The sequence below is a fragment of the Dicentrarchus labrax genome, unplaced genomic scaffold (assembly GCF_905237075.1).
Source record: "Dicentrarchus labrax unplaced genomic scaffold, dlabrax2021, whole genome shotgun sequence".
NCBI lineage: Eukaryota > Metazoa > Chordata > Actinopteri > Moronidae > Dicentrarchus > Dicentrarchus labrax.
This window is the reverse complement of record NW_026136705.1, coordinates 27,655,023-27,669,513: the sequence shown is the minus strand read 5'-3', so window position 1 is coordinate 27,669,513 and position 14,491 is coordinate 27,655,023. Positions and strand designations below refer to the sequence as shown.

The 14,491-nt window shown below is 37.4% G+C and overlaps 1 protein-coding gene across 2 annotated transcripts in view; it reads right to left on the bottom strand.

The window, feature by feature from the left end:
• doc2b (double C2-like domains, beta) overlaps positions 1-14,491 on the bottom strand; it is a 134,742-nt gene that overhangs the window by 70,320 nt on the left and 49,931 nt on the right. For both annotated transcript variants that reach the window (XM_051401900.1, XM_051401901.1), the window contains exon 2: positions 4,165-4,244. In XM_051401900.1, the coding sequence (XP_051257860.1) occupies positions 4,165-4,244 (80 nt within the window). The remainder of the gene's footprint in view (positions 1-4,164; positions 4,245-14,491) is intronic.

Here is a 14,491-nt window from a genome sequence, read left to right as displayed (position 1 = left end):
AAGGTGAAGGATTTAATTAAATGTTAACAAGAGAGAGTCTATGGGCTAGTTGTCCTACTACCTTCATTCTTACTGCATGGTTCAGAGCCCTTCATTTCCGCTTACAAATTAATTCCAAAGTAGATTACCAAGTGCAGTTGGTAAGAAACCCACAGACTTCTCCTTTCTGTGTATATGTTATCCAAATTGCTTCACTCTCATAAATATTTACAGGTTTCTCAGTATCCATATTAATCTACTGAGAATACTGAGGATTTTACAGGCACAAATATCAGTTTCATTGAGTATCGATGATGGAATTCACAAGAAACATAAGTAAAACAAATCCTTACTATTGTGCTTTTGTTATTTCTGTGTGCAGTAATGAGAATAAGAAAGGTACCCCAAATTACTCAATCCTTCTTTTTGAAGCATACGAAGCATTAAAAAAGAAAAATATAAGGTGATTGATAAATAATATATGATTTTCTTTGTAATAATAGAGCAGAAAGGAAAAAGTGAAAATGCAGAGGTGATGATTGACGGCCTAATTGTAGGGCAATAATGCAGGTAGCATTTTGTCCGTATTGTGTGGGGTGGGTGAATGAAGGGGCAATGAAGGGCCCCGGACACATTAAAATGTATGATATGTGGGAAGATTTCTTGCTGCTGAATCCAGCTGCAGAACTAGACCTATTCATGCTTCCAGAATTACATGGTCAAAATGGGTCTCACCCAAAAATTGTCAAACCCATAGTCGTAAAGAAAGCAGGTCTTATGAATCTTACATTGGCATATAAAAGGCCAAGAGCTAAGAGGTAGAACATAGTTTTAATGTTCATATAACATTAAATTGCCTCCCGTTTTTTTTTTTTGTTAACTGAAATCCAATATTTTCAATAGTGTTATATTGTGAAAAAATCTACTTCTGAATAAATTTTCCAAGAGAAAACGTGAAGAGAGCAAAGTACCAAAGATGAATCCCTGAGAGACTCCATAATGCAGTGTGATGATGATTGCGAGACTAATTGCAAAATATTGTATTGTTTTAAAAGAAATTGGGAAACAGCATTTTAAAAGCCACATTTTTTTTCGAGTTTCAGGTGTTGGGTTATTGAATTACTGCTTGTTATAAACAGTATGTTAAAAAACCTGTAGCAGGAGAGCTGTTGAAAATAGATAGTACTGGAGCCAATAATGTCAATTTCCTGTTTTTTAAAAACTCCTAAAGGGCTTTATATCAAGAGACCAAGTTATCAGTCAAGACACTGTTTCTAAATAACAGAAAAACTGGCTTAAAATTGGTTTGCATTAGCCAAATTGGAGAAGAATCAGACAGAGAGAAGAATGGGCGCACTTGATATCAAAATTAAATGTTTATATTTTGACATTTGGAAATAAAAGGAAAACTTAAATATTCCTTCATAGTTAACAGTTATGTCACAAAATAATTAACTTTCATTCATTGCAGTTTTAACTGTTCTCTGATAAATACTGAACTATTCTTACATTCTTTCTGCACTTTATTTCTTTAAAAATTTTCTGAGTTTTGCTCGTCGCAGAGCTCTGGGGTGTCATTCAGCCCATGTTGGATTTTGGGTTTCTCCACTTTGAAAGGGTCAGTGTGATAAAAAGTAGTTGAGCAGGTGGAGTTGTATATAGAGATAAGGCCCTCTGCATTCCCCACATACAACACATTATTCATTTATAAAGCTTTTTTAATGCAAATTCAATTCAGCTCTTTTTCCTTGTTAGAATAATCATCAGACCAGTGGCCTTTTGCACCCTCTTTGAACTTCTTTTGTTTGCTTTAGTTATGTTGTCTGGTGACCTTTTGTCAGTTCCTGCAATGCACACCATTTATGTTTCTGTCCAAATGCCAATAGGGCTATAATAACATAAGCAGTGTATATGTGAGCTATCACTGCAGCATAAACATCAAAACCACTGCACACTGTCATTCTAACCAGCTCAGCAGGCACCAATGTCAGTCCCCAGAATTTAGTTAAGTGTTTAACCTTCTCCAATTCCTCCCGATCTAATCAGAAAAATGCTTAATTGAGGTAGGCACAATTACTATTGAAGCTACTGCAGCTTTGGCAGCAAAAGCAACAAAACAAATCTATGGCTAGAAATACCATTAAGGGATTTAGCAAACAAATTAAATCATGGAAATGGAGATATACAGTAGCCCTATTTGAGAGAGAAAAGGCATTTTCTTTGGTTGTCTAGGCAGCAGCTGAAGTCCAGGACCAAAGCAGTATAGAAAATAACCACCATAAATCAAGATGGCTTCATGCCCACTCTGCTGTCCAACACTCCTGCCAACACTGGCTCCTCTGATGCCCACTTTCCTCCATACCAGCTATTCAGGCAGACAGATAGGAAGAGTTATAGCTGCTGACGGCAGCCATGGCTGTCAGAACCACCACTTCATCACAACAAACGCAGGAGAGGGAAGCAGAGAGGATGACACATATGGACTCGTATATTGGATCAAAATGGGCTTTTCATTAAAAATTAAATATGGTTCAGTTATTGCAGTATTCTGGATGTAATGGTTATTATGTATTATTTAAGAATTTGTCAATGCTACTTTGGTTGTCCATAAGAAGCCTGTAAACAGTATTGATTCAAATGCAACATTAATCTACCCAGATCTAGTGCCAGCTGATATATGGTACAGGATACGTTAGCTCTTCAGCTTTCAGTTTGTCCATTCAGGGCTACATGGCAGTTCAACGTTGGCATCCTCAATCGAGTAGTTAAGAGGGAGGGAACATGTGATTGGCTGAATGGTGAGAGAGCGGTGACAACCTCACTGTTAAGGTAAATGCCATTATGAAATAAAAAGTGACACTAAAATGTAACATTATGAAGTAAATAAAACTTGATATGGATTTAAAGTTGGGAAAAATGTCTTGTTTATTAGCTACACCTGAGCTTTTACTGCTTAGGCCACTCAGATCATGAGCCAGGGTCAACTGGCAGCTCCAGCTTGGCACTGGGCTGGTAGACTTTGAATTTTAGATGTCTGCAGGAAGTGTTGAGTTTTATTGTCAGCAGCTCAGTACGGAGAGAAGGAAAGGTACAGCAGATCTGATTGGAATTAATTAATGAGTGAGAAGAAGAGAGTTTCTGTTCAAAAGAGAAACTGCAGACCAACCAACTGAGAGAGCTGTGAGTGTGACAGCAGGACTGTATATTGTTGTACTAATGGAAATGATGAAAAATGATGTTCCTAATTTATCAGAAAAACAGTTAAATATTCAGGAAGTAAACTTGCATTATTAACAAATAACAGCACTGGCAAATTAACACCTCAAACAGGAGCAGATTATAAAGTCTTCTCAATACAATGTCATAATATATCTAGAAAACCGAGGAAATGAAAAAGGGTATCTCTTTAGTTGAAGTAGCTATAGCCTTGGCCACTATTTGTTATTTTACAGTCCAATGTTCACTCTCCTTTGAGCTCTGTTTTGGTCTCCACCAACTCCAATGATGATTCATTGGCTGCTATGTGCTTTCTTCATCAGCTAGTCACATTAGATCATTTTTTAATTTAAAACCTACTGATTAACACCGCTTCAAGCAAAGAAACTCAATTGGTTGGATGCAAAAATCTTGTTCTGTTTGCTAGCAATATGCTTTAGAAATAATTAATGCTTTATGAGATGAAAATAGATGTAAATATCTCTCTCACAGAGAAATGTGGGACGTGTTAAGTTGCTATTCCACAGCCTTTTTGCCAGTTCGTGTAGGCTGATACGAGAGTAGGCTGCTGTAAAAAAAATATTCATCTAAAACAGTCAGAATTAGAAAACATATTGAAAAATGGTCAATTGGTTTATATTGATCTGCCTTTTAGTGCTTTGTTACAAGGTAGTGACAGGTGTTTGTACAATCAATAATGAATGAAGAGTAAAACTGTCAATATGGCCACAACATTAGGGATTAATTTAGCTAAATCTAACTGGTACGAACATGTGATGCAATTTGTTCCGTATTAGTGTAACCAAACCGATGCTGACTGATCAAAGCAGAGGCAGTGAAGCAACCGTTGATAGATACACTTGAATTGTTCACTGAAGGATTTCATTCAAATTCTTGTAAAGTACCATCAAAGCAACCATTTAGAGGCTGCTAATTAACGTCATCATTATCGTCATTATGGCGGCTCACCTTGGCTTTGTTAATGGTGCAGTGTAGTGCATTGTTCTCCTGGTCATACTGCAAACTGAATTCCAAGGTCCCCAATGTAGCTGTGAAGACAGAGAAGGAGAACAGAAAGAGAAGGAAATCAGTAGCTGGAAAAGAAGTCTTAATGGCACACAAACAACCTCGCTGGGGAGAGAAAGAAACACAAACCGCCTGCCTGCTTTCATTGTTTAAAAGAATAGTCCTAATGGGAAATCTCATGGTGTTCTTGGCACTGGCATGTAATAACAGCCATAATAATCAACACAGAAATAAACACACAAGAAATGGACATTAGAAAATTGTTGAATGGAGCTTTGAGTTTCGTGTTTCATCAGTGTTTTTCTGTGTCTCAATTTGTGGTGCACGGACTTGATTAACAAAGTGCAAGTAAGCCTGCATAAATAACTAACAGGATCCTTTTTGGAAAGGTCTGGTATAATATTTATTTAAGATCCTATTTCATTTAATTCCCTTCTATGTGTACAGTGCATTTGTAAAACCACACTAATTAGTGTTATAGAGGCAACAGACCTTTTTCAAAGCAGCCATTTTGACCTGAAATAGTAAACACAGGTGTTACCAATGATAATAAGAGTTGGGGTGCTGCTATTGTGTGTGTTGGCTCACTGGAAAGGCTCTGCTACACTAAATGGAACAGGACCTTTATTACTGTCATTGGTAATACCTGTGTTTACCCTACTATTTCATGTCAAAATGGCTGCTTTGAAAAAGGTCTATTGGGAGACCTGGGATTTTGGAGCCTGTACCATTTGGAGCCGGTACTGTGGGCTACAGTAGGTAAGTAAATGAGTGACCCCTCCCCAGTGTGGTACAGTCCTATATTGACCCAACCTGTTGCTCATATAGCTGCTTACTTTTGACAATATACACAAGGTGGAGTGTAGGAAAGGAACAATGTGTGGCTACCAGTAAGAGTTAGAATTATAATTGTTTTAAATCCTACTGATTACTACCAGTTATATTGTACCTCAGTAAAGGCCCTTCTTGGTTGTTCCACAATCCCGACTCAAGAAATGAAGGAGACCGTGCTCTCTCTGTTTGGGCACCGGTACTTTGGAACAGCCTACCTGAGGAAATTAGGCTAGCTAAATCTGTCTCATCTTTTGAAATCCCCTCTAAAAACACCCTTTTACAGTCAGTTATTCATGTGAGTTTACAGAATAGTTCTCCTTGTGATTTATTTTATTATTTTTGTATTTTATTTTATTTCGGCAGACACGGCTACGTATCGTATTTTTAATCTCCTTATAACAGTATATCTGATTGTTGGTGTGTTTTTGGTTGTCTCTGTTGGCTTTTAATCTTATTTGGACATAATTTAATTGCTGTCCATCTCAGCCTTTACACTGTATACTATATTTTATTAGATTAAAGTTAAACTGGATATGACAAGAATAGTTGTCAGAAAATAAAATGCAGATGAAAATATAATTTTATTGACTGCGTGACTTAAGATCCCATTGAAGTAATTTTTTTAGAGTCTTATGTTTTTAATTAATTTTTCCATTGAGGGTCCTGTGTTTTCGTTGGTTTTGAATTAATTGTCTTCTTGGCAACCTTTTCCCAGTTGACATGCCTCCAGGGCTGAAAGTGAGACCCACTTCACCCCTGCTTGTAATTAAGCTTTTCTTTAAACTCAGAGGCTACAACATCTTACTGAAGGGATACAGTGCCGAGTAGTGAACTAAAACAATTATTGGCATGATCTCATCCTTTGTCCTTTCAAAATGTCACATAACAAGGGACTCTTATTTCCTGGATTGATGAAATGTTGTCAACAAACATAACATTAGAAAAAAGACGTGTGGGCTTCAAAAGGCCTCACAGGTTCTAAAGAATAGTGTTGTTGGTACCAAATAACACCCAGGTTTAGCTTCATTCACACTTTGATATTTATATGAGCAGTGAAAACATTACTTTTATGAATCTGTAATTGTACTCATAGCTACTGTACCACCTCCTCCTCTTAAGAACATCCAAAAAGACTTGGCTGAAATGTGTATGAGCTGTGTAATGGGGGATGATCCAGAAGTTGGCTTTTAAAAATATAATTGTAGTTTTTGTTGCTATGCACAGCAATGTTGGTCAGTCAATCTCCCACTTTGGTCCAGACTGAATTATCTCAACACCTATTGGCCAGATTGTCCTGAAATTCTGTACAGACATGGTGCCTGGACTTTGGTGACCCCCTGACTTCAACCTCAGAAATTTGTGGTTTAGAGCGATATATCTAGACAACATTACCATGACATTTCTTACTTATGACTGTGTACTATGGTACATGATTCTTACTGGCTTTGAGAAGATACCCAAAGAGGTTTTTAATCTTCTAAAAATGTTCCTACCCCAGTTTATAACAAATCCTCCAGATTAAAAAAACAAAATGAATAATTTATCCATGCCCTCTAAAACACAAAAATGCTCCCACTGTCAGCATGACAATTGTCTGTGCCTTTCAAAACTGTTACAAATTACTGTTGAAGAATACATCTGTTTCATGATGCTGTGGTTAGGTTTAGGCACAAAAAACACTTGGCTAGTTGAACTCTGACATCTTTGTTCCAATAATAAATATGAGGTTAGTGTTAGGGAACAATTAAAACAAACAATGTTCACTGTCTGTTGGAAACGGGAAACAAGCAGCAATCTCCCATACTGAAGTCCGACGTTTTGTTGTTGTCCATCTTGACCTTCCCTCTAAATGTAAGCTTTTGTAGCTTCACATGCATTTTTTTCCACACTATGAATATTTTACTTGTGTGGTTTGTTTTTTATCTCTCTAGGAGTGTATATAATGCTTTGAGTTAATTAAATCCAGGACAGCATTTTCAGGCTTCATTGTTACTTCGAGTGGAAAAAAATAGAATTTTTCATGCAAGATTTTGTACACCTTCCTGTATCTTAAATCCTGACAAATTACATGTAGTATGTTTGGGAATGTTGACATCTTCACTGGCATTAAAGGTAAAATTATGTGAGTGAAGAAAGCTTAATCACTCACTTTGTCACTAGAGGTCTCACAACTTACTCTGGTGCATACTTTACAGTAGGTATTGTTACCTTTAACTTTTTTTAAAGTGCAATTGCAAAATATTTCTATAACTTCATTCAGATTTAATGCCTCTGCACCCTGGGGATAGGTATTATTTTTTCAGCATTGTGTTTTTGGGTGGTCAGTCCATTCTTGCGCACATGTTTTTCTGACCATAAGTCAAGAGTTGATGATCATATTTCACAATTGGTCGGACAATGAATCGGTGACAGTTTTCATTTAAATGTAAGAATTTTATTGCAGCAAAAGAAATTGCAGAGAAACAATGTAGTATAAGTAGAGTGGAATAAAGAAAGCTGATTAATTGCCCATTAATGAACCCAAGTCTTCTACACCACAGACTCTAAAACCTGATGAGTTACAGGATGGTCGACCAGCAGACAGAAACTAGGCCTTTCCATCAACATTATTACCCCTTTTAATAAAGTTGTTATCAATAGTTGGTTAGCTTCCAAAGCATTAAATTCCACTAGTTTAGAATTAAGTCTCTGTTTGTGATTAGAGTGGTCCTGAGTCTCCTAAACAGCAGTGAATCAATGGTCCTCTAGAGAAAGCTGAGCTCATCAACAATGACTAGCACACGCTAAGATGAAGAAGACATTTAGTTTGCTGCCCAGTTTGCTGATGTTGTTGTAAATGATTAATGGGTATTGTTTTACAAAGCTTAACAGTCACTGTTTTTTGCTACTTGATGCAAAACGGCCCAGAGCTTCAACAAGTTAAAGGGTATGTTTAGTGTTTAGTGAATTTGTGTCTCACTTTACCCTACCTTGAACCAAGCCTTATATTTCAACCCAACCAGTCTTCTCTATGAACATAAATCATAACTTAACCTAAGCCCTAAAGCCAACCACAGATAGCAGTGCAATGAGATTTGAACTGGAAAAAAATCACGAGACGAGGCAATAAAGTGTGACTTTTTTACCTCACAGCAAGACATATGGATGTTAATGTTACATGGTTGGCTGGTTTAGTCCAGTCAAAAATATATCAACAACTGCTGTGCAGATTTCCTTGAAATATGGCACGATCAATCATGATCCACAGAGGATAAATCTTTTGTTGACCCTCTTGCCTTTCACCAGATCCACATGTGTACAGGAAATTCCAACAGGCAATTAAACTTATAAAGAACATTCATACTCCCCAGAGGATCCCTCTTTATGCAGAAGATAACAACACAACATAATGTAATACGGATATTTCTATCAAATTTGCTCAGCATATTCATGCTCCCAAGAGGAAAAAACTCTTCTGATATTCATCACATCATATCCTTTCCTCTGACACCACCATTACAATTAAGCCCCTGCACAGGTTCATCTTAGCCTTATAATCAGACAGAATTGATGTGTGTTCATTGTGAATTGTTTAAGGGGCCCAAACACAAATCCCAAACGCTAAATAAGGAAGTGTTATTTTTATTTTTAGTGTTCATGTTGTTGACTTAAAAGAGCCTGTACAGCTGAGTCGATCTTATCCACACTTTGGGGAGGAGGATTGATTCTGGCTCTGGCACAGGACAAAGATGTCTCTATTCTTAACCCACACAGCTCTAATTTGTCAATTGTGTCTTTTAACTGGGGGAGCAGGAGTCAATGAGTACAATATCAGACCTAGTTGGAGATGTGGGCAGCAATTCAGAAGCCTGGAACCACACTAGGTTGGAAACAAATGGGCAGTAGACTTTTTGTTCTATCCAACAAGGTTATAAGGGAACCTTTAAAATGTCATAATTTAGTCGTCGTAATGTCCTGTACTCTTATGATAACATGTTGTCATTCTGTTGCAGGAAATCTCATGCAATCAGCGTACGAGTTTTCTCACAATGTTCTATTATGTATTCTCAGTGTAAGGTAGCTACAGACAATCAGAGATCTCAGCACCTACCAATCGTCTGGGGATTTCTAAATGCAAAGTAGTTGCTTGAACATGGCGAGACAGGCACTAATAAATGTACGCCCCTTACTTAAAGGAAACACCTCATCTGAAACAATGCTCTCCCTCGATTCTCCTCCGTAGTGAAACAAACTGGAAATACAGCAAATCACTTTGTAAATGGAGTGTAAATTAAAATGGATGTTATACATTATGTTATAAGGTGCTATTGTGTTTATGAGCACAAGTCCAATAAACTTTGGATTGGTTCTGCAATGCAGGTTTTTTTTTAACTCTATTTGTTTCCACCCAGCTTTAGCAACAAAAGCTGGAAGAGAGTCCTCAGGCTCTATTGAGCAAAGGGTTTAGAGACTGGTTTGTGAGTTCACACAGGATAGGCAAACTGAGTTAATCTTAATTTAGTTTTTAGGGGTAAAGGAACAAAACATGGTTTGTCCTGCCATGAACTCCATCACATTAATATTTATTTACTGTAACAATGCCCATGTTTATCTCTGTATTCAGGGTAACAGTAGGAATATATTCGGCAGTGTGTGGAGGAGCTGTTTCTAACACTGTTTTGCACTGCAAATGCATGGGCCATCTGGATAGCTGTGGGGTACAGCCCAGTGCTGTGAACTCTACAGGAGTATAATAAAGTGGAATATTTTTTCCTACAGTGGAGTCATATTCCAGTCATGCTGTGCAACCTAATTTCTGTGACTGTAAGAAAAAAGGTGATTACTTTAATTCAATTTCAAGTAGCTACTTTATTGTAAGCAAAGAATCATTAATTGCATAATTCCGAGCAAAAGAAGGAATAAATGAACGTAATAATTATTTGATTTACATTTGAATTACTTATATTAGAAAATGATGACTTACTCTGAAACAAACTGGCTTTGAATTTCTTTGCTTTTCCTTTATGTTCCTTGAGAAAGACGTGTAAGAGCAACAAAGAGGAACAGCACATTCAGAGTGCAGGGCTGTGCAAATATGTTGAATTGATGAGATGTTGAAATACTGGAGAACATCAGGTGAAGACCCAGAGAGAATTTGGTTGTTAAAACATGAATCAGGTGATGGTTCCCAGGGAATGAAGGATGACAAGTGTTGAGAAACCGTTAAATGTTTACAACATCATCATTTATCGTACAAAATATGTTGTTCCCGCTGTGTGTAATGATTTATGTGCTGAGGGAACTCGCTGCCCGTTATCAGAGCTGTTGCTTGAAGCAACGTTTTGAGGCCGACACATCAACCTTTTTTTTTTTTTTAAAGGACAGATCGAGGCTTTGGCGTGATATGGACATCTAAAGGGGCAACACTTGCTGTACAGGACATTGATCAAAAGTCAGCTTTAGAAATAGATCACATAGTTTAACACTTTTGATAACCAGGCATGCTTGCATAGGTATCATTTTGTTCCACTTTCACGGACCATAAAGGTGGTGATAAAAATCTTGAAAGCCATAGATTTCATATTTTCTGTGTTAACAACAGAAATTGATGGTAAACTTAATCGAACTGGCTTCCACATGACTTCCACTTTCCTTGTGTAAGCAAAAAAAAGGGAGAAAACATATTTATAACATATATTGTCAACACAGATGTCTCTGTTTAGACTGTAAATAATGTGGGAATTAATGTTACTAAGCAGTTGGTTCAGTCCACTGAAAAGCTCCATTTGCTTAATCACTACCTGTTAACCCACAAACATACAGAAAGTAGTAATGGCCATTGCTTGTGTGAGATGATCTAACAATATTATTAATAATCTGTCCACATGTGGACCATAATTCCTTGCAGTATTTGGGCCGAATGTATCGGCCAGACCAATTTTTCTGTGTCTTGTGTCCATTCACGATGTGGTCTAATCACCAAAGACTTTTCACATTTCTCATCTTTATTGTGCACATGTCAATTACATATAGTAATTCATTCAAAATTAAGTGTTAGGTGCCTTGCTCCAGGCACATTAATCTGGGCAAATTCTAGAGTAATCTTCGGCTCATTATAAAAACAGGCAGCGCACAATACAAAGAGTCGCACGTGATTTGTATGAAGTGACATTTTACAAATCTGATTTCCAAAAGAGCACTGAGAGGGCCATAGAAAAACTGGTAAAGCGAGCAAACTGCCTCTGGCCTCCAGCACAGTCAAGAGTTAGCTGGAAAAAAAGAGGCTTAATTTGCACATTCACACATTTGTGCTTGATGTGACAGCACAGCCAAGCAGCTTGTTGCATATGCCAGAGTGCTTTTTATAGTAAAAGTCCGCTCTCTCGGTCATGATAGTGTTAAAAGAGCTGATGAAGGGGAAACAGCTGACAGGGACAGGAGGTTTTCTGAGTGATGACTGCTGTGGCCACCACGATGCTCGGTTAAGAGGAGCGCCACACCAGCTCCATTACTTCCCCACAGGCAAAACTGCAGAGGCAATTCCCACTGACCGGGCAGTCACCTCCCAAATGAGAGCCAAGTTCATGATACACTGCAATGCCAGGTTTGTACCTCTACACACACTGACTGATATTTCTCTTTCACAGAAACATACACACTCAAAGGTACTGAGTGATCCAAGGGCTTTTAAATTTGGGCTTTTTGATGGGTAGTTTTCTTTCAGGTTTGAATATTGATCAGGAGGCAGCAACTAGAGCCAGTCATAACACAGGCATGAACACAGAAATAATCAGCACACCCTGTGAACACCACCACAATTTATTTTTTTTGGCTCACTCAGGTGGAATAGTGGTGCAATTAGGATGCCATTAGCAGTAAATAGCTCAAAAATTGCATAAATTGAGTGCAAAGTAATACATCTTGCAAAACTGGGTTAAAGACTTTGATTTTCTCACATCACCGTGCAGAAAATTAATGGAAATGGATAATAAATAGCTCAAATTTGTGATCACTGATTCCAAGTGCAAAAGTCAGTCTGTTTTTTTTGTTTCATGTACATGAGAAAAGCCAAAACACCATTTCAGTACTTTCTTTACTTTTAAATTTTTCGTTTTTCTCCTCCAGTATATAACAAGGGGGTTACCGGCTAATGTTCAATGGTTGTATTTAAAATATGATTTGCTACACTTGAATTTTCTAGCCTTCAGCTAATCTAAGACCTTTTCCTTTTAAAATAAAACAGTTTATTGATTTCTAATGCTACCTTTAGATATTTCTATTCAATGCTTTACTAATGTGTCACAATAATGTAATTTTTCTTTTACTTCAAATATCTTCATTTGGGGGTTTCTCCAAGCAAATTTTGATATATGTGATTCTGGCCACCCCATGAATATTTCTCTAGATCCACCCCTGGACATCTCACCCATTCCCAAAACGACGTTACATATCGGAGGTCACAATCTGATGAAACTAAAACTAAACAACCTCCAAAATTAGCAATAATGCTGCCTGAAAGTCACCAAACAAACCCTTGATGTTCAATAAAGTAAGAAGGAGCACTCTAGTCTACTGAACACATAGAACATGCTTGACATAATGCTAAGAATTAGTTAATATAGCGACATTGTAAGCTAGACAAAATAATATGGACACGTTAAAAGTGTGTTTTCTTACTCCTATACAATATCACAACATAAAACAGGTATGTTTTTTTAATTGGGACCTGGTGTGCAGTACCACTTAAGCATTGTATAATCTTAATGGTCCACTCACATTTCTACACTGACTCTTATTTAATAATCCAGGGCAATTATGTGGAGACTTGGTTGAACCTACATGGCTAACAAAACGATTCAAAATCAAAAGCAATGTGTAAAATTAGTGTGCATGTCTTCCCAAAAAAAGCAGGAGGAGTCCGAACCTACGCACTGTATTACTGTAGTCTAAAGGACAAATTACCCAAGTGTTAATTTGTCTGCTTATGCAGTGCTTGAGTGAACAATTAGATTGCATGCTTTGCCTGAGCATCCCATTATGTGTCTCTCATTAGAGTGGAAAATTCTCATGGGGGAATGACAGATTCTGTAAAAGATGTTATTTGTTTAGCTTTTTACCACAGAGTTGATTTAATGTCTGATGAAAGAAAAAGTAGAATTTTGACCTCAGCTCTCACAAGATTTGAATGTGTTGAACACTCAGATCTGCGCACTTTACAATGTAATCTGTTTTTTACATCAAGGGTTATTTTGTGAAACATGATAGAAACGTCCCCACCACAGCTTCCACCTACAGAGGGAAATGATTAGATTTTGGAGCTCATGACTGCACACATTTGCATGTTAATGAGAATTAAACTTACAAAACTGGCAACTGAAAAACAATTTAAATATCGTAATCTGTATTATGTCTCCTGCCACCTTCTTAAGAGCGAAGTGTAATACATTTAACATGTCGGTTTAATTTTAATTTCTTACATACAAGGAGATTAAATTAGCTAATAAACCTCCTTAAAAACAAAATATAGTGAATAAGCCAATTTGAAATTAATAGGCGAGACGTGCTTCTCAGATCTTTTCACGTCAGGTGGATTTTCTTTTACTCGCTCGGCAACAAAGCAAAAAAAATTCCTTCTTGGAAAATCTCATTCAACATAAATTTTCACCTTTTATTCATGCCAACAAAATGAAAACCCAGCAAAACTCTTTAGACCTACAGCATGTGAGCAAAAGAAACTGCAGTGGGTTGGACAGTTTAAAGCAAATTTCAGTATTTCATACATAACAGGGTACAACTAATCCTGATACATGTACAACTTCTAATACTTAACTCAGGATACTGGCTAATATTCAATGGTGGAAGTGGTTTTAATTTCTTATAAAAGAACTACAGTCAAAAACAAACAAACAGACCAAGTCTAAAAGGGGCTATAGAAATGCTAGTAGTCCTAAACCTTGTCTGTGAAGGGATACAATATTTAACAATATGTCAAGACTCCTGCCAGCATTCTGTTGCATTCTCTATTTTCACAGCCATATACTAACTCTCCTGTCATTTCACATCCAGCAACGCCCTCCTGCCCTGATGTAACCCCTTTTCCTGCCATTCCCATCACCTGGTCATCTCCGCCCACTCACCTGTTCCCCATTTCCCTCATCAGTCTTGCAGTATATATCCCAGCCCATTTCCACTCTGTCTTTGCCAGGTTGCATCCAGCCTAGCTTTCCACCCTTTGTTCTGCCTGTCTGATCCACAGATTGATGGGTCTCTACCTAATCCCTTTCTGGATACCTTTGTCTACCTGGTTTTGACCTTTGCCTGTTTATTTATTTAAGTAAAACATGAATTTTTATCTTAACTTGTCTGCCTCTGAGTTGCGCTTTTGTGTTCGAGCTTACTGTTTTTCTAAGCCATTGCACAATATGAAATATTAGATAGTAAGTGCTTAGTGTTGCAG